This window comes from Oryx dammah, unplaced genomic scaffold (genome assembly GCF_014754425.2).
Source record: "Oryx dammah isolate SB20612 unplaced genomic scaffold, SCBI_Odam_1.1 HiC_scaffold_22, whole genome shotgun sequence".
NCBI classification, from domain to species: Eukaryota; Metazoa; Chordata; class Mammalia; order Artiodactyla; family Bovidae; genus Oryx; species Oryx dammah.
The window spans coordinates 11,535,850-11,562,077 of record NW_024070206.1 but is presented as its reverse complement, the minus strand read 5'-3'; the positions used below and the strand labels follow the sequence as shown (position 1 = coordinate 11,562,077).

General features: G+C 40.6%; 1 protein-coding gene across 1 annotated transcript in view; it reads left to right on the top strand.

Annotated features, from left to right (window-relative positions):
* The first annotated feature begins 219 nt into the window (after positions 1–219).
* Positions 220–26,228, top strand: part of ME2 (malic enzyme 2) — a 59,490-nt gene continuing 33,481 nt past the window's right edge. The window contains exons 1-4 of the mRNA XM_040264460.1: positions 220–5,016; positions 15,679–15,794; positions 22,357–22,490; positions 25,058–25,207. Of these exons, the coding sequence (XP_040120394.1) occupies positions 15,687–15,794; positions 22,357–22,490; positions 25,058–25,207 (392 nt within the window). The 5' untranslated portion in view covers positions 220–5,016; positions 15,679–15,686. The remainder of the gene's footprint in view (positions 5,017–15,678; positions 15,795–22,356; positions 22,491–25,057; positions 25,208–26,228) is intronic.

The following is a 26,228-nucleotide window of genomic DNA, read 5'->3' as shown; positions in this document are numbered from 1 at the left end:
AGAGGTGAAAAAAAAAAAAACAACCCACCTGCAATGCAGGAGATGCAGGTTTGATCCCTGGTCGGGAAGATCCCCAGGAGGAGGGCATGGCAACCCAGTATTCTTGCCTGAAGAATCCCATGGACAGAGGATCCTGGCCAGCTATGGTCCATAGGGTCACAAAGAGTTGGACACGACTGAAGACTGAACACGCATGCACGCATGCACACACACCAGGACGCACGGAAGAGATTAGAGTTTGAGTTATGAAAGAGATTTTAATACTTTAAGTGGGGAGAGGCTTCCTGTTTTCCAGGCTGGGGGTTGGGGTGCCATTAGTTCCAGATGCTCTTTCTGGTCTTTCCAAGACAGTGAACTGCACATAAAAATACTCAGAAGTATTCAGAGTGTACACAGCATAATTTGTTTCTCTCTTCCACTTACTAGTGGTACCCTTGGGCAAGTCAACCTGTAACTCCTTTTGCAAAATGGGGATAATGATTATACCTACGTCGTAGTGTTAAGACAATTAAGTCATTTTAATATATACACAGGGAGACTCAGAGCCATGCTTAGCAGATACTAAGTGTTCAGTGAATAATTATTTATTGAGCATCATCTACACGACTGGCAGAGAGCCTGAGTGAGAATGCTTCACTTGTATCTGTATTCCTTTAACTTTGCAAAGCCCTTGCTTATTTGTCTTCACATTTCCTCCTTTCAAGGGCCTTTGATACAGGAAGGGGGAGTTTAATTTGGTCCACCTGACAGGAGAAAGATGTTGAGTGATTTTTCAAGAGTGTGATAGATAGAATCGTGTATTCAAACCTCCCAAAGAGTACCCTTTCTTTTGCTATAAATAAGCAAACAAACAAAAAAATTGAACTGAGGAATTTGTTCAACTCCTTTGCAGATATACCTTCCTATATACACATACATGTTCACAGGGATCTCGACCATCTTCTGTCATTCCCAGATGATCTATAAACGGGATGTCTAATCTATCGATAATCTATATTCTACTTGGAGTTGTATTTCTCATTCAGCTGTATTTCCAGTCAAGGACTGTCAGCTCCTAACTCCATTTTCTGAAGAGAATTCTACATTTCAAAGAGGTCCTTTCATTCTCTCAAGGAAATTCAGAAAGTGGAAAACGTTAAACAAGTTTGAGTAAGAAAGTCCTCTTCTGCAACACACCCATGCATACCGAAAGTTAATATAGCAACTAACATGTTCCTTTCATGTCACAGGTACTTGGAGATAGGTTACATAATGAAAGCATAGGAAAAAGATAGATGTAATTGGAAAACATGAGTAATCATTAACAGACACATAAAATCTAAAACCTTCCAAACTTTCTCTGATGGTTTCTATTAGCAAGGACCACCCCCAAAGACGCAACCCCTGTAATACAATGGTTGTTATTCTGTAATACATTGTTATTCTGTAATACATTGTAATACAGTGGCTGTTATTCTGCAACCAGAGGGGAATTTTCTGTATAATTGCAAACAAATATGTGGAAACTCATTCCAACACTTTAAACACAACAATCCTCTTAAGCTTTGAAAAACACTGTGCTCTTTTGAATTTACCTTTTTAGCCTCTATCCAAAATTCTTGCTTGAATTGAGCTATTTCATCTGTAAGTGATGCTATTTTGATACAGTAATAGTTAAAGTGAGACACTAAAATGTCTCAGTTCAAAGTTAAAAGGCTAAGTGCGATCACATACCACATCCCTAAGTCTCTAGAAATAATTTAAGCATACAAACAAATTTCAAGTATAGAATTATTTTTGAATGAATTTAAAGGGCCAGTATCTAATATAGTAGGTTAGTGGCACACAAAATCAAAGCAGTAATATTGTTGTTATTAATACAGTAATAAAAATTTAATATTAATACCATAGCAAGTATTAATACAGTAGTAAAATAGCAACTTTAGATCTGGCATCCTTAATTTGACCTAATGGGAATTATGAGCTATCCTAAAGAAACAAGTATAAAATTAAAATAATATGACAAGATTTCTATGCATTTTAACAGTAACTGCTAGATGTCATTGTTAGTCCAAACAACAGAAAACCTTATTTGAGGTGATTTATTCAAGTAGAGGTTTATTTCACAGAATAAGAAATATGGAATAAGAATCAAGGTGGAATGTCGCTCAGTAATACTACTGGGGATCCAGGTGCTTTGATCCTGCCAATATACTTATAGGCCTTCATCTTCTTGCTTTTCGTCCTATGGGCCAATAATGGGTGCCAGGACTTCAAACATTTCTGGTAAGAAGTGGGATGTGAAACAAAAGGTACATGCCAATTGAGTCTTTCTTAAAAAGCCTTTCCTTCTTTTAAAAAAGCCTTTTCCAAAGTTCCATCTAACAGCTTCCATATATGTGGAAGATTCCAACAGGGTCCTCTTAGACCAGCACTGTCCAACTGAAATATAACGTAAGCCACAAACTAGAGTTGTACATGCAATTTTAAATTTTATGATAGCCATGTTAAAGAAGTGAAAAGAAACAGATGAAATTAATTTAAATAAATTTTACTTAACCCAAAATATCCAAAATATTGACATGTGATCAATATTTTAAAAATTGAGATATTCCACTTTTTTTTGCACTGTTCTGAAACTCAGTGTGTATCTTAATTTAGAGTTACCATATTTCAAATGCTCAATAGTCATAAGGCCTATAAGTACTGTACTGGGAGGAAGCCTCAAACCATTCCCCAAAGTGACTAAGGAGAAGTGAATTGGGATGGACCAGCAAAACAGCACTGTAAGCCTCTTTGACATTAACAGATATTTCATTTACTAAGGAATGAGCTGATCTCAATTTAACCAAAAGAAATCCCATCCATGATAAGCTCTGTGCAACCCTTCAAATTGGGATGATTCTACTGTAGGACGGACTGTCTTTCAAAGACAAAATTATTTTACCTCTACTAACGAAGCATTTATAATGACACATAATTTTTACATTTTCTGTTTTCAGCTTGAAGCACTTTGACAGTTTCTGGCAAGCAGGGTTATCTGAGGTCATGCTTATTTTTAAAATACTTTTATTTATTTATTTTTGGCTGTGCTGGATCTTCCTTGCTGTGTGCAGGCTTTCTCTAGATGCAGAGCAGGAACTACTCTGTTGCAGTGCCCAGGCTTCTCATTGTGGTAGCTCCTCTTGAGGAACACAGGCCCTAAGCACCGGGGCTTTAGTAATTGCAACAGGCAGGCTGAGTAGTTGTGGTTCGCAGGCTCTAGGGAACAGGCTCAGTAGCTGTGGCACACGGGCTTAGTTGCTCCAAGGCATGTGAAATCTTCCCAGAGCAGGGACAGAACCCGTGTCCCCTGCATTGGCAGGTGGGTTCTTACCCACTGCACCAGCCAGGAAAGTCCCATGTTTTTTCTAGTCTCTCTGTTCCAGCGGTGGTTACTATAGAAGCCATAGTTATCATTTATCCTCTAACTACCAGTAAATGGCAACCCACTCCAATATTCTTGTCTGGAGAATCCCATGGACAGACAAGCCTGGCGGGCTACAGTCCAGGGGGTTGCAAAGAGTCAGACATGACTGAGCCGCTAAGCACACACTGTTTCCCCAACATGCCCCACCCTTGGATGCTCAGATAGTCACGGCTGCTCCAATTTTACAGAATCGCCAGAGTTTAGGAGGCGAGAATCCACTTTTCTCTACTTCCGCTCAATCTTCTCTATTCTACATTTCCATCACTTCATGTTCTCATTCCATCTGCCTTGCCTCTTCTTCACCCTTTACATCTTTAAAATTTTTATTACTACACTTTAAAATCACACAAACTCCATTACAGTAAAGCTTTTTCGGTGGCCACATTTTCTGAAATAAGGATAAAGAACTATCTTCCAATATCATAACCATGGGTGAATTATACATATATTAAGGTAAGGTCGCGCTACTTTCACCATGTCCATATAGGGTGCCAGTGCTTTTTTCTGAGAGAGAATATTCGAATATCTACTTATGGGGATGGTGATGACAGTAAATTCCCTGCGGGTCAAAAGTTGTGTCAGCCCATGGTTTGATTCATGTGAATGTATGGCAAAACCCACTACAATACTGTAAAGTGATTAGCCTCCAATTAAAATTAATTAATTTACAAAAAAAAAAAGTTGTGTCAGTAACCATGGAGAGCAGCAAAGAATTTGGCAGAAGAGCAACTCGAAGGCAGACAAAATTGCTCAAAAACATAGTTGTTCCTCAAGGGCAGAGGCTTCACATTTCCCAAGGCCGCTTTCTTCCGCGTCTCCATTCTCCTGGCTGGCATCCTGCCCTTCGAGTCCCTGCTTTCCTCTCCCTGCCTCCACAGGCAGTCCGGGAGCGGCCCACATGCCCAGCCTTCGTCGCTTCCCGCGTTCGGGTCCTGGTACCCGCCGACAGGTCCCACCCCGCCCCATCCCCGGCCTCGCCCGCGCCTGCGCAGAGCCTCTTCTCGCGCGAAGGCGCGGCCATCTCCCCCGACCTACCCCAGCGCCCGTCGCCGGGATGGGAGGTCTGCGGTTAGCCAGGCCCAGCTCTTTCCGTGGGGCGGCAGCTGTCCTCTGCGTGTCCGGACTCCTCCCACCCTACACGCCTGCGGGCTCCCTCCTGGCGACCGGGCCATAAGGGCACCCGCCAGGCCCCCAAACAGTTACCTCAGGCTACCGGGCAGAGGAAGGTCCTTGGAGGCTGGGACGCGGGCGCGCCGGCGGCGAAGCCCCTCCCCTTCGGGCTGGCTTCCTGCCTCCGCATTGGCCCGCGCGCCCGCCAGTCTCACCCCCTTCATGGGGCCGCGGCAGCGGTTCTCCCCTGTCCGTCTCCTCACTGCGCGGGTGTACAGGCTGCCTCGGCTCGAGTCCAGCAGAGCCGGCTGGTCGGAGCCTGAGCTGGCGCCGGCTCCCTCCGGGAAGCCTCGGGAAGCGGAGGGCCGCACTCGGCCGGAGCTGAGCATCGTCTGGGTGGCCTGCGGGGCCGCGGCCTCTCCGCCGGCAGCACCACCTGTCGCGGGGCGAGAAGCGGGGTAAGGGTTTCGCGCGGCCGCGGGCCCCCAGGGCCAGGAGTTCCGGGATGCGAGCGGGCGCCGGCCTCCTCACCCCGGCGGGCGGAGCCGCGCGTTCGGCCCGCGAGGACCCGCTGGGCGGATGGGAGGGCGGGGTGAAGGGAAAGGAGCTCGCCGAGCCCGGGCTGAGAGCTCGGGGAGCGGCGACACCCTCTCTGACCGTGGACACCTCTTCCCTTGCGCACGGTTTAGGAACGCGACTTAACCGAGCGAGATTCGCTGGTCCAGGGCGCCCCCCTTCCCCCGGAGAAAGGCCCGGTGGCCTCCGTAGCGCGAGCATCTTTTCTACCTTTTATTCCTGCTCCCCTTAAAGACCGATTTCGTGGCTCTGTATCCCTTTGTCAAATAGTTCTCATTTTCTGCAGGGATGGATTAATGACAGGAGTTAGACACTGTGTGTGTGTGTGTGTGTGTGTATCGTTTCCTCGCTTTAAAGGAAGTTTGTCGCAGGCTAGAAAGTTCCGAGATTGGAACGATTCTGGCCATGTGAAGTGACATCTGTGGACTAGCATTGGCAGGTGTTTCTTTGGCGCAGGTGGTATTCCATTTTTGTTTGTGTGATGTTACACAGTGAGGTCCTGGATTTGACTTTCTTGGTTCCGAAGATAATTCTAGAAAATTTCCTTTGCCATTTGGTGAGAAGACGCTTAATCCAAACAACGAATCTCGACAGAAGTGCTTCCTTACAGAACACGTTCTCTCATATCTGTTTATCTTCTTAATGTTTATGGCAATCACTTCAAAACAAAACAGTTGATAGCACTGTAATTTTAGTGTTGCAATCGATAACAATGGAAGCACGTATTAATGTGGCACCCCACTCCAGTACTCTTGCCTGGAAAATCCCATGGACGGAGGAGCCTGGTAGGCTGCGGTCCATGGGGTAGCTAAGAGTCGGACACGACTGAGCGGCTTCACTTTCACTTTACACTTTCATGCACTGGAGAAGCAAATGGCAACCCACTCCAGTGTTCTTGCCTGGAGAATCCCAGGGACGGGGGAGCCTGGTTGGGCTGCCGTCTGTGGGGTCTCACAGAGTCGGACACGCCTGAAGCGACTTAGCAGCAGCAGCAGCAGAGACCGGAGCGCTGTTTCCTGCAAGAATCACCTCAAAATAATGCCCTGAGTTGGTTATTCTTTATTATCTCCGGTTTAGAAAGGAAGGGAAGCTGGTGGCTCAATGGTAGAGAAGCTACCTGCCGATGCAGGACCGCAGGAGACACAGGTGCCATCTCTGGGTCCAGAAGATTCCCTGGAGGAGGAAATGGTAACCCACTCCAGTGTTCCTTCTTGGAGAATCCCATGGACAGAGGAGCCTGGTAGACTCTTGTCCATGGGGTCACAAAGAGTCTGACGAGACTGAACATGCATGCATTACAAAGGAAGATGAGGAAGGTTAAGTAACGCCCAAGATCCCAGGTTTTAAGTGGCAAAGCCTGGATTCAAACTCAGGCAGTCTAACTTAATGACTTCAGCCTCCTCTTAACCTTGTATGCTCCTTAAACATTGTTCATGTTGTAAAGGTAATTGCAGTGTTGTGCTCCTAAGTTTTGATCTTTAGTTGCCAAGCTTTCTGGATATTAAAGAAGAAACAGTTGTTTCCTTGCCCCTCCCCATATACACACTCACTGTAGTAGTTACACAAATGCTAGGTAAATATATATTGTGTAACTACTATAACAGTTAAGTTACATATTATATTACATGGTTTGCAGAAATAAAGGGAAAAAAGTTTAGCAATTTTCTTCTAGTAGTGGACCTTTAAATAGTCAACTTTGAGCACTGCTTTGTAACCTATATCTGATTCTTTTATGGTAGCAATAAAGACTTGAAAGTTAAGCATAGAGGGAAGAAATGCTGATATATCTTTACCATATGTTAGAGAAAATGTTGGGCTATGCTTTTGTAGAAGTTTTGCATTTTCTTGAGACTTAAAACTTCTTCCTCGATGGTAGTAGTTTAGTTGATAAGTCGTGTTTGACTCTTGCAACCCTATGGATTGTAGCCTGCCAGGCTCCTTGGTCCTTGGGATTTCCCAAGCAAGAATACTGGAGTGGGTTGCCATTTCCTTCTCCAGGACGTCTTCCCAACCCAGGGATTAAACACGGGTCTCCTACATTGCATGTGTATTCTCTACCACCTGAGCCACCAAGGAAGCCCAATAGTTATTCTTGCTCAATGTTGCTGCTGCTACTGCTAAGTCGCTTCAGTCGTGTCCGACTCTGTGCGACCCCATGGACTGAAGCCTACCAGGCTCCTCCGCCCATGGGATTTTCCAGGCAAGAGTACTGGAGTGGGGTGCCATTGCCTTATCCGATTCTTGCTCAATAGTTACTCCTAAAAAAGAATTGCTTACAGGTTCACTCTTATAAGGTGTTTATATATAATGTTTTTGTCTTTCAATATATTTGTTATGAAAACACTGTAAAATTCATAAAGGAAATACCTATTTACCACTTGAGAATATCTTTTGTAAATTAACTCTTACTATGAAGCTGTTTGTGCATAAATTGTATTTAATTTCATATAAAAAAGTAAGCTATTTTAAACTGTATTACATTTTATATTAAACTAAAATTATAATCTGTTTTGGTGAATTTCAGACCAACTCAACAACCATATTTTAAAACATTGCTGTTGCTAAGTCACTTCAGTCTTGTCCAACTCTGTGTGACCCCATAGACGGTAGCCCACCAGGCTCCCCCGTCCCTGGGATTCTCCAGGCAGGAACACTGGAGTGGGTTGCCATGTCCTTCTCCAATGCATGAAAGTGAAAAGTGAAAGGGAAGTCGCTTAGTCTTGTGTGACTCTCAGCGACCCCACGGACCGCAGCCTACCAGGCTCCTCCGTTCATGGGATTTTCCAAGCAAGAGTACTAGAGTGGGGTGCCATCACCTTCTCCAATTTTAAAACATAAATAACACTAAAATGTGTAGTTGTTTACTAAGGATCAATATTGGAGAAAATTCACACTAAATATCAAAGTTACTCCACATTTGATTTAATGAAATGGTAATCATTTTATTAAAAGCTATTTGAAAGTAACCATTTTAATTATTATACCTGCCTATGACACCTGCCCTGATTAATATATACAAATTTTTTAAGTTATGAAGAATATATTGATTATGTAGATATTGTTTAGGATAATATTTGATATTTGCCTGGATCTGTATGCCATCCAAATTCTCATTCTTGACCTAATGATTTCATTTGAAATCATTGAAATAAATGTTAGCCATGATTATCCTCATAGCCTCATGTTTTTAAAGTTATATAGGGGTTCTTTTTTTAGACAAATTTTTATTGCAATATCGTTAATATATAAACTTCGTAGCCTCTTAAAATGGATTTCACTTTGGAAGATGATTCAGAAACAGCCTTTTAGAAGGCACCTTCTGACCTCCTTAGTTTATTACTACCAATAACAATAATACTTAAATAAATAACAGAGCACTTAGAGGGCACTGTGATAAGCATCTTACATGGATTATGTAATTTTAATCTTAAAATGGCCCTACTTAATAGGTCCTGTTGTTTATCATCCCTATTTGACTGATGTGATAACTGCTACTCGAGATTGAGACTTAACTGTGACCTAGTCAGGATCATGGAGTTAGTAGTGTCTCGGGGCAAAGCTAGAATTTAAGTCCTGTGGTTTGATTGTAGAGCTTACTTTTGACCACTCTGCCACATTGCCTGGATGTGGATCTTGTTGAATGAACCAAGTGAAGTAGTCAAGCTCTTTGTGATGATGATAAAGCTCTAAGGGGTTGATGCTACCGCTGCCGTTTAGTCACTCAGTCGAAGCTGACTCTCTGCGACACCACGGACTGTAGCCTGCCAGGCTCCTCTGTCCATGGAATTCTCCAGGCAAGAATCCTGGAGTGGGTTGCCATTCCCTTCTCCAGGGGATCTTCCTGACCCAGGGATCGAACTTGGGTCTCCTGCACTGCAGTCAGATTCTTTACAGTCTGAGCCACCTGGGAAGCCTTGAGGACTTGATACTATATTTAAATATCATGGTAACTGCACACAGCTGCTTAATAGGTTCCCTTCCCTTCCCTATTTTGTTGATGAGAAAAGTGAGACCTTCAAGTTAGGGGTTCCCAGACTTTTGGACTTCATCAGCAAGTTAAAAAAAAAAGTGTGTGTGTTGGTGGGCAGTTGGGATCAGATGTAAGATCCCCAACTTTTAATTCTGTCGATGTTATGGACCTTTCTTAGAACTACTACAATCTACCATCCCCATCCTTTAAAAAAAAGTTGTGTTTTTTTTTTAACCACCAAAAAGGGAGGAAGATAATTACAACGTGAAAACAGACAATAAATTTAGTGTCATGAAAAACTATATTGTCCTAGTTTTTCTCATTTGGTTATAGGTCAGTGAAAAATGTGTTCCAGACTGAAGCCAATTCAGAGACCATTTGAGAATGCTTGGGTGACACAGTGATTCCAGATTGGTAATTAGCTGAGTCCGGATTCAAACTGACTGCTGAGCTTATGCTCACTGCACCTGGTCATGAGGAGGAGAGAGGGTATGCTCAATTGTGTCCACCTCTTTGCAACCGCATGGGCTGTACCCGCCCAGGCTCCTCTGTCCATGAAATTTTCCCGGCAAGAATACTGGAGCAGGTTGCCATTTCCTACTTAAGGGGATCTTCCTGACCCGGGGTCTCCAGCCTTGTCAAGTGAATTCTTGACCACTGCACCATGACTTCTCTCCGACTGAGGTCTCCATTTCATTGAACTTCTGCTTTCTACCCCGAGCTAGGGAGCTGGGGAGAGGAATCTTCAGCAGTCAGTGACCTAGCAGTTTCAGTCCCATTTGGGTTTAGAAATACCACCCAGAGTGTGAACTCACTGTCCCCCCCCCGCCCCAACCCCCTGCAAGGCAAGGTGAATGACACACCAGAGGAAGAAACCACAGGCATACCTCAACATCCAGGAAACTCTCGAGTAGTAAGCAGCTTGATTTTTCATATTTATTCAAAATGGGAAGCCCCACCTTCTTTAGTTTCCTGTTTTTACTTAACTCATTTTTACAGTTCTTTCATCCTATCTTATAATATGAGGAGTTTCCCTTTTTATCTTGTTGCCTCCAGCTGGTATTAAGCCTACTGTCTGTCTCTCTGTTTCCTTAGTCCTTAGTTCTATTTTTGGCAGAAATGGGATTTTCTCCTTAAATTGTTTTTTGATTGATGCCTACTTGTTTTAAAAACATTATTAAAGTTACTTTTATTTTTTTGTTTTACTCTCTGTCACTTAGTAATAAAGTAATAATTTGAGTGCTATGACACCACTCTATAAGTCTTTAATACTTTTCTGCATCTGTTCTCTCGTTTGATCATTACAGTTATCTATGAGGTAGATTTGACAGGTAGTCTTTGTTTTACAGAATAAATTCAGCATTTGATGGAAGCAAATTTATAGCCAGGAACTGAAGGTAGAAGACTTTATGTCGGAATGTTGATCTCCAGTCCTGAAGGGAAACTGTTGTTTCTTCCTGCTCGCAGGCGCAGCTCTTTTGGCCACCAAGTGTGTTTTTCCCCACACCTAGTTCTCCCCTTCTAGGCAGACACTGCCTGGGTGTGCTTCAGCTGTTCTCCCCTTGCCTGGGTGTGCTTCAGCTGAATTCTGACACCCTCTACCTGGAGATAGCTTCCAAGCCCACAAGTTAAGGACTCACTTCAGAAAGATTGCCCTCACTTCAGATGCCAATCAAAAGTCCCAAGTTTTGACCCATACTTCTGACCAACTGGCTGTAGATCAGGGCTTCCCACACCCTCCTCCTCTGGTTAGATAGTCTGCTCTCCTGGCTCACAGAACTCAGAGAGACACTTATTTGCAATTACTGGTGTATTATAAAGGGATACATCACAGGAACAGATGGATGGAAAAGATACATAGGTCTGGGGATTGCGGCTGGATTCAGGAGGGCATGGTGCTTCTTTGTCCTCTGGGCGTGTCAACCCCCGACACCTGGGTGTGTTCACCGACCTGAAGGCGCATCACCTATCCTTGTTCAAAAGTCTTCATGGATCTTCAAAGCTATTGGCGCCACCCCTTTTCCCTAGGGACCTGGAGTGGTACTGCAAAGTTTCCACTCTAATAATTACTTGATCTTTCTGGTGATCAGCTCTGTTCTGAGGTTATGCAGTGGGCTCATCCTAAGTGAGTTCAGTAGCATAAACTCATATATGGTCAAAAGGGTCTCCCTATGAATAGCAAAAGATACTTCTGTCACTCAAAATTTCAGTGGCTTTTAGGAGCTCTGTGCCAAGAACTAGGGACCAAGACCAAATATATTTTATTATACTTGTGGTATGGCAAAATGTTGCTTTTTTTTTTTCAGATAGTCTTTGATTTTAAATTAAAAAGTTTTTCAAACTTATTTTAGACTTGCCTACATCATCACTAGACTACAATACTAATACAGTCTTTCGGTACCAGTTTTAATTGTGATAAATAATGCTTTCTCTCCTGGAAGACCCATTGAAACATGAACAGCACTACAGTTTCAATTTCTGTCTTTTCAAAGTTTATTTTGAAATAATTTGAAAGACTTGGTTGTATACATTATATTTCATTATACTTCATTAATTCTTCACTGTGTATTTTTAGAACAGAAATACCTCTAAATATGGTTATCGAACTCAGAAAGTTTTAAATTATACAATACTTATAAAGTTATAGTAGATATTCCAGTTATGCCAGTTATCCCCAGTCATGTCTTTGATAGCATTTTTTGGGATCAGATTTTGCATTTAGGTGTCTTGTCTTTTTAGTCTTCTTTGAATTGCAGTTGTTAGTGTTTTTCATGACATGAACATTTTTGAAGAAAACTCATCAGTTATTTTATGGTATGTCTCGTGATTTTTTAAATTACTGTTATTGAAATATATTTGACATAAAACACTGTGAAAGTTTAAGAGGTACAACATATTAATCTGATACATTTATATATTGTAATTATTGCCATTGTACTGATAATTAGCACCTCTGCATGTTACATAATTATAATTTATTTTCGGTGATTGGAATAATTAAGCTCTAGTCTCCGTGCAAGTTTGATTGTAATACAGTATTGTTGCCTGTGTTCACCAGGCGTTAGATCTCTAGGACTTTTCTCTTATGACTTGTTGGAAGAGTCCAACGTCTGTACCTTTAAACAACATCTGTCCTGTCCCTTACCCTCATTCCTATCTCTCATGATTCTTGATCATTTAGATTGCTTGTTTCTGCAGCCATATTTAGATACCACATTTATATAAAATATCCAGAATAGGCAAACTCAATACAGAAGGCAGATTGGTGATTGCAGGCCCTGGGGTAGTGGGGAACCCTGCTTAATGGGTGTGGTGTTTCCTTCTGGGATGATTAAAATGTTTGGGAACTAGATAGAGGTGGTTGTGCAACATTATGGATTTTCTAAATCCCTCTGAATTGTTCATTTCATGTGATGTGAATTTCTGCTCCATAAAAATTAACTTAAAATCCTAATGTAGATGATTTTGCTGCACCCCCATATACAGCCTGGATTTCTCCACAAGTAGAAATTCCATTAAAAGCTGTTGCGTGGAGGTTTCCCTGGTGGCTCAGGGATAAAGAATCTGCCTGCCAATGCAAGAGATACATGTTTGATCCCTAGTCTGGGAAGATCCCACATGCCACAGGACAGCTCAGCCCATATGCCACAACTATCGAGCCTGTGCTGTAGAGCCCAGGAGCCGAAAGTGCTGAAGCCCTAACCCTCTAGAGCCTGTGCTTTGCAACAGGAGAAACCCCCGCAGAGAGAAAGAAGCCCGTGCACTGCACCTGGAGGGTAGCCCCTGCCCACTGTAACCAGAGAAAAGCCTGTGCAGCAGTGAAGACCAGCACAGCCAAAGAAATAAAATCATGTTAAAAAGCTGCTGTATGATAATTACGATGGTTTGTGATGATTAAAGACATGAGCATTGTAAATTGGTTTTTAGTGGAAGAATTGATACACAGAAGAATCTATTATATATTCTCATCAGTAAATATTTAAGATTTAATGTCTTATGTAGTTTTCCATTTTGAAAAATTCCCATAATGTTTGTGATGAATGTGAAAGGACAAAAACATGTTTTCTAGCCAATTTGCATCATTTTAAAATAGTAATAGGTTTTCTAAAACAAAAAACATTTTAGTACATTGATTGTAAATATTGATTTTATTAGTACCTTAAAATTTGAAGTCTACATTAAGAATTGGATAGTTTCTCTTCCTCTGAATGTATGTATTCCAGGCTTTTTTCTATTATTTACTTTTCTACTCAAACTCTCCCACACCTGTTTACATTGAACTTCAATTCAGTTCAGTCGCTCAGTCATGTCCGACTCTTTGCGACCCCATGAATCGCAGCACGCCAGGCCTCCCTGTCCATCACCAACTCCCCGACCTCACCCAAACTCATGTCCGTCGAGTCGGTGATGCCATCCAGCCATCTCATCCTCCGTCATCACCTTCTCCTCCTGCCCTCAATCTTTCTCAGCATCAGGGTTTTTTCCAATGAGTCAACTCTTCGCATGAGGTGGCCAAAGTATTGGAGTTTCAGCTTCAGCATCAGTCCTTCCAATGAACACCCAGCACTGATCTCATTTAGAATGGACTGGTTGGATCTCCTTGCAGTCCAAGGGACTCTCAAGACTCTTCTCCAACAGCACAGGTCAAAAGCATCAATTCTTCAGTGCTCAGCTTTCTTCATAGTCCAACTCTCACATCCATACATGACCACTGGAAAAACCATAGCCTTGACTAGATGGACCTTTGTCGGCAAAGTAATGTCTCTGCTTTTGAATATGTGTCTAGGTTGGTCATAACTTTCCTTCCAAGGAGTAAGTGTCTTTTAATTTCATGGCTGCAGTCACCATCTGCAGTGATTTTGGATCCCCCCAAAATGAAGTCTGACACTGTTTCCACTGTTTTCCCATCTATTTCCCATGAAGTGATGGGACCAGATGCCATGATCTTAATTTTCTGAATGTTGAGCTTTAAGACAACTTTTCCCTCTCTTCTTTCACTTTCATCAAGAGACTTTTTAGTTCCTCTTCACTTTTCTGCCATAAGGGTGGTATCATCTGCATATCTGAGGTTATTTCTTCCAGCAGTCTTGATTCCAGCTTGTGCTTCTTCCAGCCCAGTGTTTCTCATGATGTACTCTGCATTTAAGTTAAATAAGCAGGATGACAATATACAGTCTTGACATACTCCTTTCCCTATTTGGAACCAGTCTCTTATTCCATGTCCTGTTCTAACTGTTGCTTCCTGACCTCCATATAGGTTTCTCAGGAGGCAGGTCAGGTGGTCTGGTATTCCCATCTCTTTCAGAATTTTCCACAGTTTATTGTGATCCACACAGTCAAAGGCTTTGGCATAGTCAATAAAGCAGAAATAGATGTTTTTCTGGAACTCTCTTGCTTTTTCCATGATCCAGTGGATGTTGGCAGTTTGATCTCTGGTTCTTCTGCCTTTTCTAAAACCGGCTTGAACATCTGAAAGTTCACAGTTCACATATTGCTGAAGCCTGGCTTGGAGAATTTTGAGCGTTACTTCACTAGCATGTGAGATGAGTGCAATTGTGCGGTAGTTTGAGCATTCTTTGGCATTGCCTTTCTTTGGAATTGGAATGAAAACTGACCTTTTCCAGTCCTGTGGCCACTGCTGAGTTTTCCAAATTTGCTGGCATATTGAGTGCAGCACTTTCACAGCATCATCTTTCAGGATTTGAAATCGCTCAACTGGAATTCCATCACCTCCACTAGCTTTGTTCGTAGTGATGCTTTCTAAGGCTCACTTGACTTCACATTCCAAGATGTCTGGCTCTAGGTGAGTGATCACACTATCGTGATTATCTGGATCGTGAAGATCTTTTTTGTACAGTTCTTCTGTGTATTCTTGCCACCTCTTCTTAATATCTTCTGCTTCTGTTAGGTCCATACCATTTCTGTCCTTTATCGAGCCCATCTTTGCATGAAATGTTCCCTTGGTATCTCTACTTTTCTTGAAGAGATCTCTAATCTTCCCCATTCTGTTGTTTTCCTCTATTTCTTTGCATTGATCGCTGAGGAAGGCTTTCTTATCTCTCTTTGCTATTCTTTGGATCTCTGCATTCAGATGTTTATATCTTTCCTTTTCTCCTTTGCTTTTCGCTTCTCTTCTTTTCACAGCTATTTGTAAGGCCTCCTCAGACAGCCATTTTGCTTTTTTACATTTATTTTCCATGAGGATGGTCTTGATCCCTGAACTTACTTCCATGTAAACATTCGCTGTTTAGATGTTTCATACCCTGCCACATTTGTGTGAATTACAGAAAGGGTAAATATTTGGCTCACTGTAGTAGGTAATGTGTAGACAGTAGCAATGATTATTGTCATCGAAGGACTTCAACTCTTGTCAGAAAAAATAAATCTTTACCTTCACACTGTTGCTTACTCTTTTATAATCCCTTCTATCTATAGAAACATAAACGTATTTTGAAAAACTTTTTCATTTGTGGAAAGTGAAGCTTTCTAAATCTGCTTTTGAAAACTTGTCCCTGATATACCTATAGTTCTATAATAGGTTTCTCATTATCTTTATTTGCTTTGTTTTTCCCAGGTGAGAAGATGCTGTCCAGGTTTAAAATAGTCGCCACTCCTTGTACTCTGGCATGCCGCCATTTGCACACAAAAGAGAAAGGCAAGCCACTTATGCTGAACCCAAGAACCAACAAGGTTAGTAACATTAACACTATCATACGTTTTCTCTCTTCCTGGTAAAGGTTTGATACATTTTAGACAGATATAGTATGAAAGATTTGTATTGTGTGGCTTTATACTGAAACTATTTGGAAGTGGGTGGGTTTTTTTTTTTTTTCCTGCGTGAACTTTTCTCTTTTCAGGGTTGCTTTATACCTTCCAGATTTTACCCTCTCAATTTCTACCACCCAGAAAGAGTTGACTTTATTTCCTAGTTCTAGCTTAAAAAAAAAAAAAAAAATCCAAGAATAGCAGATCGGTCAAGACTTTTGGCCAGATGTAGTATATTTAGATTGACTTCATTTAGTCATTTTATTGCTTTTATAAATAAATGAATAAATGTTCTGTAATTTCCTAACCCTGACGGATCGTTCATTCTCACTGCACTTGGAGGGAAAGAAATAGAAGAGGCCTTTTCTTTTCCTCCTACTGTGCTTACCTGCACGATGAAGAGTCTAGTTAAGGGATTTTTATCAATATTGGGTCTGAAGGAAGATAACTCAGGATCAGCTGAAGGGGGTATAACACAGGAGGGCATTGTTGTGTCCACGAGCAGAAGACAGGTTTGGTAAAACAAGTGGTGTTGGAAGACAGAAAAGAGTAGAAGGGCAGGTGAGAGGACGGTGGTTTCTGCATTCAGGGCATCCGTTTTAGACTATGTCACGTTCACTTACTAACACCAGGCCAGCAAATTTAAGAATTTTATCAACTTTTATCATAAATGCTCAATACGTAAAATTATTTCTTTAATGATTATTTTGATTTCTCCTGCGCATTATAAATAAAATGGTTCTGAGTGTCCCTTAAATCTAGGGACAGATTTAAGGTAGGAGACTTAGATAAAATCTTATAAGGAGGAACATGACACACAAAGAATTCAGTGATTGGACTTTTTTTTTTTCATTCTAAAGGTTCAACAATTTTATAGGGTCTTTTCCAAAGAACCAACTTTTGGTTTAATTTTTAATTTTTCAGTTATTTTTTCTGTTTTCCATTTATTTTCACTCTAATGTTTATTATCTCCTTCCTTTTTGCTTCAGGTGTAGTTTGTTCTCCTCCCCTGCCACCCAGTTTCTTAAAGTGAAAGATTAAATAATTGATTTGAGATCATTCTGCTTCTTTCCGCTACATCTACAGCTACAAATTTCCTTCTTAAAATTATTTTCACTGTATCTTATAAGGTTTGGTGTGTGTGTTTTAATTCATCTTAGTTCAGTTCAGTTCAGTCAATCAGTCGTGTCCGACTCTTTGCAACCCCATGAATCCCAGCACACCAGGCCTCCCGTCCGTCACCAACTCCCAGAGTTCACTCAGACTCATGTCTATCAAGTCAGTGATGCCATCCAGCCATCTCATCCTCGGTCGTCCCCTTCTCCTCCTGCCCCCAATCCCTCCCAGCATCAGAGTCTTTTCCAATGAGTCAACTCTTCACATGAGGTGGCCAAAGTACTGGAGTTTCAGCTTTAGCGTCATTCCTTCCAAAGAAATCCCAGGGCTGATCTCCTTCAGAATGGACTGGTTGGATCTCCTTGCAGTCCAGGTATATTCTAATTTGCCTGTGCTTTCTTCTCTGCCCAGTTGGTTTTTTTAGGAGTGTGTTAAGATTCCCCAAATATCCGTTTATTTTTCATTTCTAATCTTGTTACATTGTGGTTGGAGATCATACTTCAGACTTAAAACCTTTTAAATTTATTGAGACTTGTTGTATGGCCCGACAAGGGTCTGTCCTGGAGAACATTCCTTGTACAGATGAAAAGAATGTGTATTCTGCTTCTGATGATGGAGCATCTGCTGTGTCTAGTTGGTTTATGGTGCTCTTCAAGTCTTCCTTTTCCTTGTTTTTCTGTCTAGTTGTCTTCTCCATTATTGAAACTGAGATATTGACATTTTCAGCTTGTTGGATTATCTTTCTCCCTAATTCTGTCAGTTTTGCGTCATGTATTTTGGCCCTCTTTTGTTGTCTAACAAAGTATGTTTATATACTCAATGGAGTGTATTTTCTTAACTGGAGTGACCCTTTCAGCAAAAGGTCCTCCTCTAGAAATGTTTGTTTCAAAGTCTATCTTCTCTGTTACCAACATACCTCTTCCAGCTCTGCTTTGGTTACTGTTGGCATCCTGAATCTTTTTCCATTCTTTTACTTTACACCTATTTGTATCTTTGAATCAACATGTGTCTCTTGTAGTCAGCATGTAATCGGATCATGTTATTTTATCAGTTCTGCCAGCCCTGTTAATTTTAGAATTTCATCCATCTACATTAATATAATGTCTAGTAGGGTATGATTTATGTCTGCTATTTTGCTATTTGTTTTAAAAGTCTTATGTGGTTTCTGTTCCTCTTTATGTTCCATTGTTCCCTTCACTTGCATTAAATATTTCCCATTATACTATTTAAATTCCCTTGTCTTTTACTGCCTATTTCTGAGTTATTTTCTCAGTGGTTTGCCCTGGGGACTACAGTTACCGTCTTTATCACAGTCTAGTTCAGTTTGATACTAGTTTAATTGAATAGTTCACCAGAATTTTCCTCCTGTAGAGGTCTGTCTCCTTTTGTGCTGCTTTTTCGTACAAATTATATTTTATACATTGCATGACTGTCAGCACAGATTTGTAGTTATTATCTTATGTAATTGTCTTTTAAATTGAGTAAGAGGAAGAAACCTACAAAAAATATATTTACACTGTTTTTTATATTATGTAGTCATCTTATCCATGTTCTTTATTTCTTTGCATGGATTTGAGTTACTATCTAGTGTCTTCCATTTAGACCTGAAGGATTCCCTTCAGTATTTCTTGTGAGACAGGTCTGTTAACAATGGATTCTCTGTTTTTATTTATCTGGGAATGTCTTAATTTCTTCATTTTTGAAAGATAGTTTTGTAGAATTGGGAAGTTCTTGGTTGACAGTTGAGTTTTCCTTCAGCACTGCCTCTGGCTTCCATGGTTTCTGATAAGAAATTAGCTGTTACTCTTTTTGAGAATCCCCTGTATGTGATGAGTCACTTCTGTTTGCTTTCAGATTTCTCCTTTTGTCTTTGGCTTTTGACAGTTTGAATAGGATGTGTCTGGGGTAGAGCTCTTTGTGTGCTTCTTGATTAAAGCTATTGGGCTTCTTGAATGTGTGGATTAATGCTTCTCATGAAATTTGGGAAGTTTTTGGCCGTTATTTTTTCAAATATTCTTTATCCTTTTCTCTCCTCACCTTTGGTACTCCTTTATGTATATGTTGGCCCTCTTGATGGTGTCTTTCAGGTCTGTTCATATTTATTCCTTATTTTTCCTTTCTCAGACTGGATTATCTCAGTTGACCCATATTTAATGATTTTTTTTTCTCCCACCACTCAAATCTGCTTGTTGAACCTCTTTAATGAAATTTTTATTTCAGTTGTATATCAATTCGAGAATTTGTTTGGTTCCTTTTTATAGCTTCTCTGCTTATCAGTATTCTCTGGTTAGTCTCATACTTCCCATAGTTTGTTAGACAATGGTGTTTTTTAGTTTTTTTTTTAATATATTTAGAGTAACTTTTTTCTTTTTTTATTAGTTGAAGTATAATTGATTTACAGTATTTCAGGCATATAGCAAAGTAATTCATGTTATGCATACATATATATACTTTTTCAAACTCTTTTTCCTTATAGTTCCCTGTGCTATACAGTATGTCCTTGTTGTTTGTCTACTTTATATACAGTAATGTGTTAATGCCAACTTATCCCTCCCCTAGAACAACTAATTAAAAATCTTTGTCTAGTAAGTACAGTATTTGAACTTCCTCGGGGGAAATTTCAATTAACTGCCCTTTTTTCTTATATACGAGTCAGACTTTGTGTGTTGTTTGCCTTTATGATTTTTTTGTTGAAATAGTCATTCCTCCCAGGGTTTGTAGTGTTGCTGTTGTCTATTTAGTATCATTTCTGAATTCTTTCTTCTTGTTATGTTTGCCCACTGAAATCTCTGCTTTGTTAACTTAGTAATCAGCGAATGATTAATCTGAAACTTAAATACCTGGAACCATTCTTTGCCGAGGAGCTCTGTGTATCTGTGGGGGTGTGCCTTTCATTTTCTTGCTTTCTCAGTTGTGTCTGACCTTCTGTGACCACATGGACTGTAGTCTTCCAGGCTTCTCTGTCTGTGGGACTTTATTAAGGCAAGGAGAGGGTACCCCAAGGAGACTCCTCCAGGGGATTTTCCCGACCCAGGGATGAAACCAGTGTCTCTTGCATCTCCTGCATTGGCAGACAGATTCTTTACCACTTGAGCAACCTGGGAAGCCTGGGGCGTGCCTTTAATACTCAGCTAAGCAGTTTACAGGGCTTCCCAGGTGGCGCTGGTGGTGAAGAACTCACCTGCCAATGCAGGAGACAAGCAGGTTCGATCCCTAGATTGGGAGGATCCCCTGGAGAAGGGCATGGCAACCCACTCCAATATTCTTGCCTGGAGAATTCCATGGACAGAGGAGCCTGGCGGGCTACAGTCCGTGGGGGCCACAAAGAGTTGGATACCATTGAGGTGACTTAGCACACCACAGAAGCAGTTTACAACTATGTGTCAGCCTTCACCTCCCATTTACACAGAGCCTCAAGGCTAGCCAGAGGTCTCTCAGGTCTTTCCTGGACATGCTTACAGCTACGCATATGACCCTCTAAGTTCTTAAGAATATATCTCAGCTTTTCAAAGTTTCCCCTGAACTTTTCAGTTTTCCTTTTCAGTTTTTTGGTTAACCTGCTGTTTGCCCCGGATGTCATCTACTGCCTTGGGGAGATGCTGTGTTAAATAATTACCTCTGATTGTTTACAACAAACTGTTCTGGGGGCCGGGGGAGAAGGCTGTTCCCACTGCCTGAGCATGTCAGGTCAAATAAAGACAGCCTTGCAGATAGGGTCTTCAGGTCAGACAACGCCAGTTACCTGGATACTGGGCTTTAGAAGAATCTCCGACCCTTCCTGCCTTTCTCTAGTGACAGCCAAGCTCTAATTTCCAAAGTGACTGCTTCACAGTGTTTGCTTTTTCAAGGTTACTGTGGAGCTGGGGAGGGGGAATAGGAAGAAGGAAAGTTAAAATGCCATGAAGCTTTCTGTTCTTACTGAAATTCAGCAGTTTTTCTTGAATAAATGCTCTCCGATTGCTGAAACCTTTGGTTAATTTCCAGACTTCTGAACTTTTAGCCAGGGTTCTTGTTGCTTTTACAGAGGAAAATATTTTTTTAGAAGTCACTGACATCTCTTCGACAGCAAAAAATTTAACCCATAGCTAAATACCAGAAATTGAAAAAGAGTTTATTACATAGGTTAATTTTTCTTAAGTATCATTTCTTCTTCCCTCCTCCCTCTGTTCAACCTCATTCCTGTCTAGTTATGGTAGCTTCTTAGTTTGGTTTGTATTCTTTCAAGCTGCCTGTTGCCTTCATTTTTAATGTGTGCATGCATCTGTATATAACATGTAGTTTATGGGGATTTTCTAAACATAATAATAGGGAGTTTGTTTTGATTTTCAAGTTAACTTTTTTTCCTAACTGTGTATCTGGCAGGTCTTTCTACTATACACTTAAAAGTATATGTTTAGCTGTATGGAAGTGTCATAGGTTCGTAATTCTTCCATAATTGATGGCCTTTTAGTTTGTAATAGATAAGATAACTAGAAACAGTGCTACAACTAATCTCTTCGTATGTACCTCTTTGTTTATGAATATTTCTCTAGAATAACTAGGTAGAAGTAGAATTGCTATATGTGCATTCAAGACAGGGAAGCAATCTAAGTGTCCATCAACAGATGAATGGATAAAGAAGATACACACACACACACACACACACACACACACACACACACACACAATGGAATAGCACACAGCCATAAGAAAAGAATGAAATTCTGCCATTTGCAACAGTATGGATTGACCTAGAGTATTATGCTTAGTGAAGTAAGTCAGGCAAAGACAAATACTGTATGATATCACTTATGTGTGGAATCTAAAAAATAAAACAAGTAAATAGGTATAACAAAACAGAAACAGACTCACATTGAGGACAAATTAGTGGTTACCAGTAAAGAGAGCCAAAAGGAGAGGCACAAGGTAGGGATAGAGAATTAAGAGATACAGCTACTTTGTATAAAATAAATAAGCTACAAGGATATATTGTACAGCACAGGGAAATATAGTCATTGTTTTATAATAATTTTAAATGGAGTTTAAAGAAATTGAATCACTATGTTGTATACCAGAAACTAACATATTGTAAGTCAATTATACTTCAGTTAAAAAAATAAAATATGTGCATTAAAAAAAATCTAAGAATACTTTAAAATTGGCTTTCAAAAAGCCTAGAGCAATTTATGTTCCCAGCAGTGATATGAGAAGTAATTCTTTTACTATATTCTTACCAGTACTAGATATGATCAATCTTACAAATTTTTGAAAGTCGGGGCCAAAATGTAATCTGGCTGATCTTTTTATGTTTAAATTACATTTGGTAAGTTACATTACATTTGCTACCCCTGTAATTAATAATTTTTAATTCTTTTATTTTTTTCCTTTTTAGGGGATGGCGTTCACATTACAGGAAAGACAGATGCTTGGTCTTCAAGGACTTCTACCTCCCAAAATAGAGACACAAGATATTCAAGCCTTACGGTTCCATAGAAACGTGAAAAAGTTGAATGGCCCTTTGGAAAAGTGAGAATTGATTAGACATTTAGTTTTTTTTTAATTGATGTTTGATCCAAAAAATTGAGAGTACTATTATGATGGCATGAGAAATAAGTCTCATAATGAAACTTGTATTTTAGTTGATTCATTTTATAATGATTATATTTCCTTCACTTCAGTGAATAATTCCCTTATTTTCACTGTAGTAAAACTCAGCAGGAATCAGTTTTTTATAGTTAAAATCACAGAGCTTTAAGGTTTGAATTGAATGGTAGAAGCAGAGACATCCATTCTGTTCAGCTTTTATTGGTCACCTACTTTGTGTGCTGTTGCTAGCCACTGAGGATAAAGTGAGTAATAGATAGGGTGGCCATATAATATATCATCCAATCCAGGACACTTTGGGGAGTGAAAAAGAGGTAAATGAAACTGTCCCAGGCAAACTGGAATGTATGGCCACCCTGGTAACTCACAGCCTGCCTTCTAGGAGCTCATCCATAGAGAGTTACGCTATGACTGTCATTGTAGCTATACTGCAGTGTGCAGGACGGTGAGGAAGAGGGATGTGCAGAGTACATTCTGAAAGCATGAAGAGGGATGCCTTCTGAAGCCTGGGAAAGCACTTCCTGGAGGAAGTGATGCTTTAGTTGAATTTGAAATAGTGTGTTACAGGGAGCAGGCAAAATGAGAAAGAAGGGCAGGGTATTTTGGGTAAAGGGATTAGTCTGACTATAGGACTAAAATATTTGGTTTGTAAAGTATAGGGGATTATTGGATATTGGTGACAAGTGAGACTGGTTTCTTTGACATTATGGGGCATAATGTCAAGTGAGTGAGTGAGTGACAGTGATGAGTGAGAGACTGCACACACATACATACATACACACGTGTGTGCTGTGCTTAGTCACTCAGTCATGTCCAATTCTTTGTGTGACCCCATGGACTGTAGCCCACCAGGCTCCTCTGTTCATAGGATTATCTAGGCAAGAATCCTGGGTAGCCATTCCTTCTCCAGAGGAATCTTCCCAACCCCAGTCTCCTACATTGCTGGAATCTTTACCATCCGAGCCACCAGGAAAGCGCATATACGTACGTATGTACATATGTACATGTGTGTGTATAGTCTCTCACTCATCACAGAGGGAAAAGAGTCAAAAAGTGGTGTGAGGGTCACAGAGGGAGTAGGGTGTTACAGGACCTGAAAATCAGAAAATCTAAAATGTATATATGTGTGGTGGGGGATGGGAATGACCGAAAAGACCGCAGAGAGTGCGCCACCTCAGCTGCATTTGGAGAGCATGAGTAAAGAGGACTCTGCCTGGGTAGAGGGTGTTCCAGGCAGTAGGTGCGTCGTCGTGTGCTGCAGTGCCAAGGTGAGAGTTCTGGTGCATTTGAGAAACTGAAGCAAGTTCAGTACAAACAAAGATGAGGCTAGAAAGTAGTCAGAGAAGTCTACTTAACTATTTTAAGAGCTTAAGGCTAATAAACTGGTGTCTGAAAGCTATTCAAGGAGAAGAGAACTGATCAGAGGTATGTTTTTAAGAGAACAGATTGGAGCAGGGGAACAAAGTTGTGTGTATAGAGACTCCTTAGAAAGGGACGAAACTGTGTGAAAGATATTTAGCAGATAGTCTTTGTAGGACCTGTGGATTTATTAGGTTGGGGTGGGGGAGGGGGGGGAGAGGAAGAATTCAGGAATGGACTCCAGATGGATTCCTGTTGGACCAGATGGTAGCAGGAGGAGGAACAAATGAGGGGGAAAAACGAGTCAATTTTATATTTAATTCAAGGTGATAACTGATTTTTCAGCCCAACATCTCCCTGTTTTCTAAACTTTATTCTTTAAAAGCTGTTATTTATAGGTTTATATGACTTAACCATTGCCTCCTTCATGCTACTTCTGTGCACTGTAATAGAGTTAAAATGCTTCTAATTTTCCTGGATTATAAACTCCATGAGAACAGGGGCACTTCTTACATCTCTGGAGTTTACAATTGTGCCTGGCGCATATTTAGTATTTAGTGAATATTTGAATGAATGCCACTTTATTTTGTTTTCTTGTTTACATGTCAATCATCTTGAAGATTAGCTCCTTAAGGGTGAGGTGGTGGTTTAGTCGCTCAGTTGTGGCTGACTCTGCGATCCCTTAGACTGTAGCCCACCAGGCTCCTCTGTCCCTGGGATTCTCCAGGCAGGAATACTGGAGTGGGTTGCCATATCCTTCTCAAGGGGAATCTTCCCAACCCAGGGATTGAACCCAGGTCTCCTGCATTACAGTCAGATTCTTTACCGGCTAAATTATAAGGGAAGCCCCTAAGGGTGGGGGCCTAATGGTAATTTTTGCATTTCCAGTGCCTGGTTCAGAGCCTGACTCACAGTAAGGGCTCAATAAATGTTAGCTTTTGCTTCTGATTCTTTTCATCTACCATTTAAGTGCATTTTTATTTTTTAGTCCTGGGTATTACATAAGGATATATAGGGTTTTGTTTTCCAAGGGGAGGGGATCCTCAATTGTACATGTTTAGATTTCATTTCAAAGGCTAAAATCTTTAATGCTCTCTGATGTAGACATTATTTACTGTGCTCAATTTCAGATACATCTATATAATGGGAATACAAGAAAGAAATGAGAAATTGTTTTACAGAATACTGCAAGATGATATTGAAACTCTAATGCCAATTGTATATACACCAACAGTTGGTCTTGCCTGCTCCCAGTATGGACACATCTTTAGAAGACCTAAGTAAGGCTTATTTTAAAAATGTTTTTGTAAATTACTGTTATATTGGAAAAAAATCACAGCACTGATTACATTTCTATTTTTTGTGTTGCAGTCTTATCCAAACACAGTTCCCTTCCTCACAAAAACTTAATTTGGATAGAAAGGGATTCATAAAAATCTAATGTGTCATATTCTTTATTTTGTGGAAATAGCATCATTCATTCCTAACCTTCTTTAAGTTTTGATTGTTAGAGGAATTGTGCATTTTTGAACCAAAAAGTATTCTCCATTTTGGTAACATATTCTGCAGAATAATCATAAAACTTTTTAACAGTCTGGCTGACTAAGAGAGTAAATCTCATTTTTTATCAGCTTTATTTCTATTGCTTGTTCATTTTTATGATCTTACACAAATTTTAATTTCACATAGTTCAAGTACCTCCAAATATTTTAAGTGGAAAGGATGCTGGGGTGAGCGTTGGCTCAAGCCTTTGAGTAAGTAAGTTACTTTATCCCTCTGAATCCATTTATCATAAAATAGGGATTCCAGTACCTTTCAAAGAGCTGCTGAGAAGGTCAGATGAGGAAACTGATGTGATGTTCTTTATAAACTTATAAGTGTTGTGTAAGTGCTATTTTTACTTAATTTGAGTTTTCTTGTCTTGTTCCTCTAACCTGTAGCCGTTTGCCACCATCCTTATATCTTTCCAATGTCCTGCTTACATACTGATACAAATGTAGAAATCCAGACACCGCGTGACAGCATTTGTCCTCAGTCCCTTCTCATCTAGTCTAGTGGCTCTCAAACTTTAACGGGCATATGGGAACATCTGTGGGACCTACTTAAAGTGTTGATCCTTGCCAACTTTTCCTCTCCTTCCTATTCCCAAGATTCTGATGAAACAGAGAAAGGTCTGGAGGTCCGGATTGTAATGAACACTGTCGGTGATGGTGTTGCAGGTATTCCCTGGAAGACACTTTTGAGAACACTGTCTGTTCTGTGCTATCAGTTAATGTGTCTAAACATTTCTGTGATATGGCC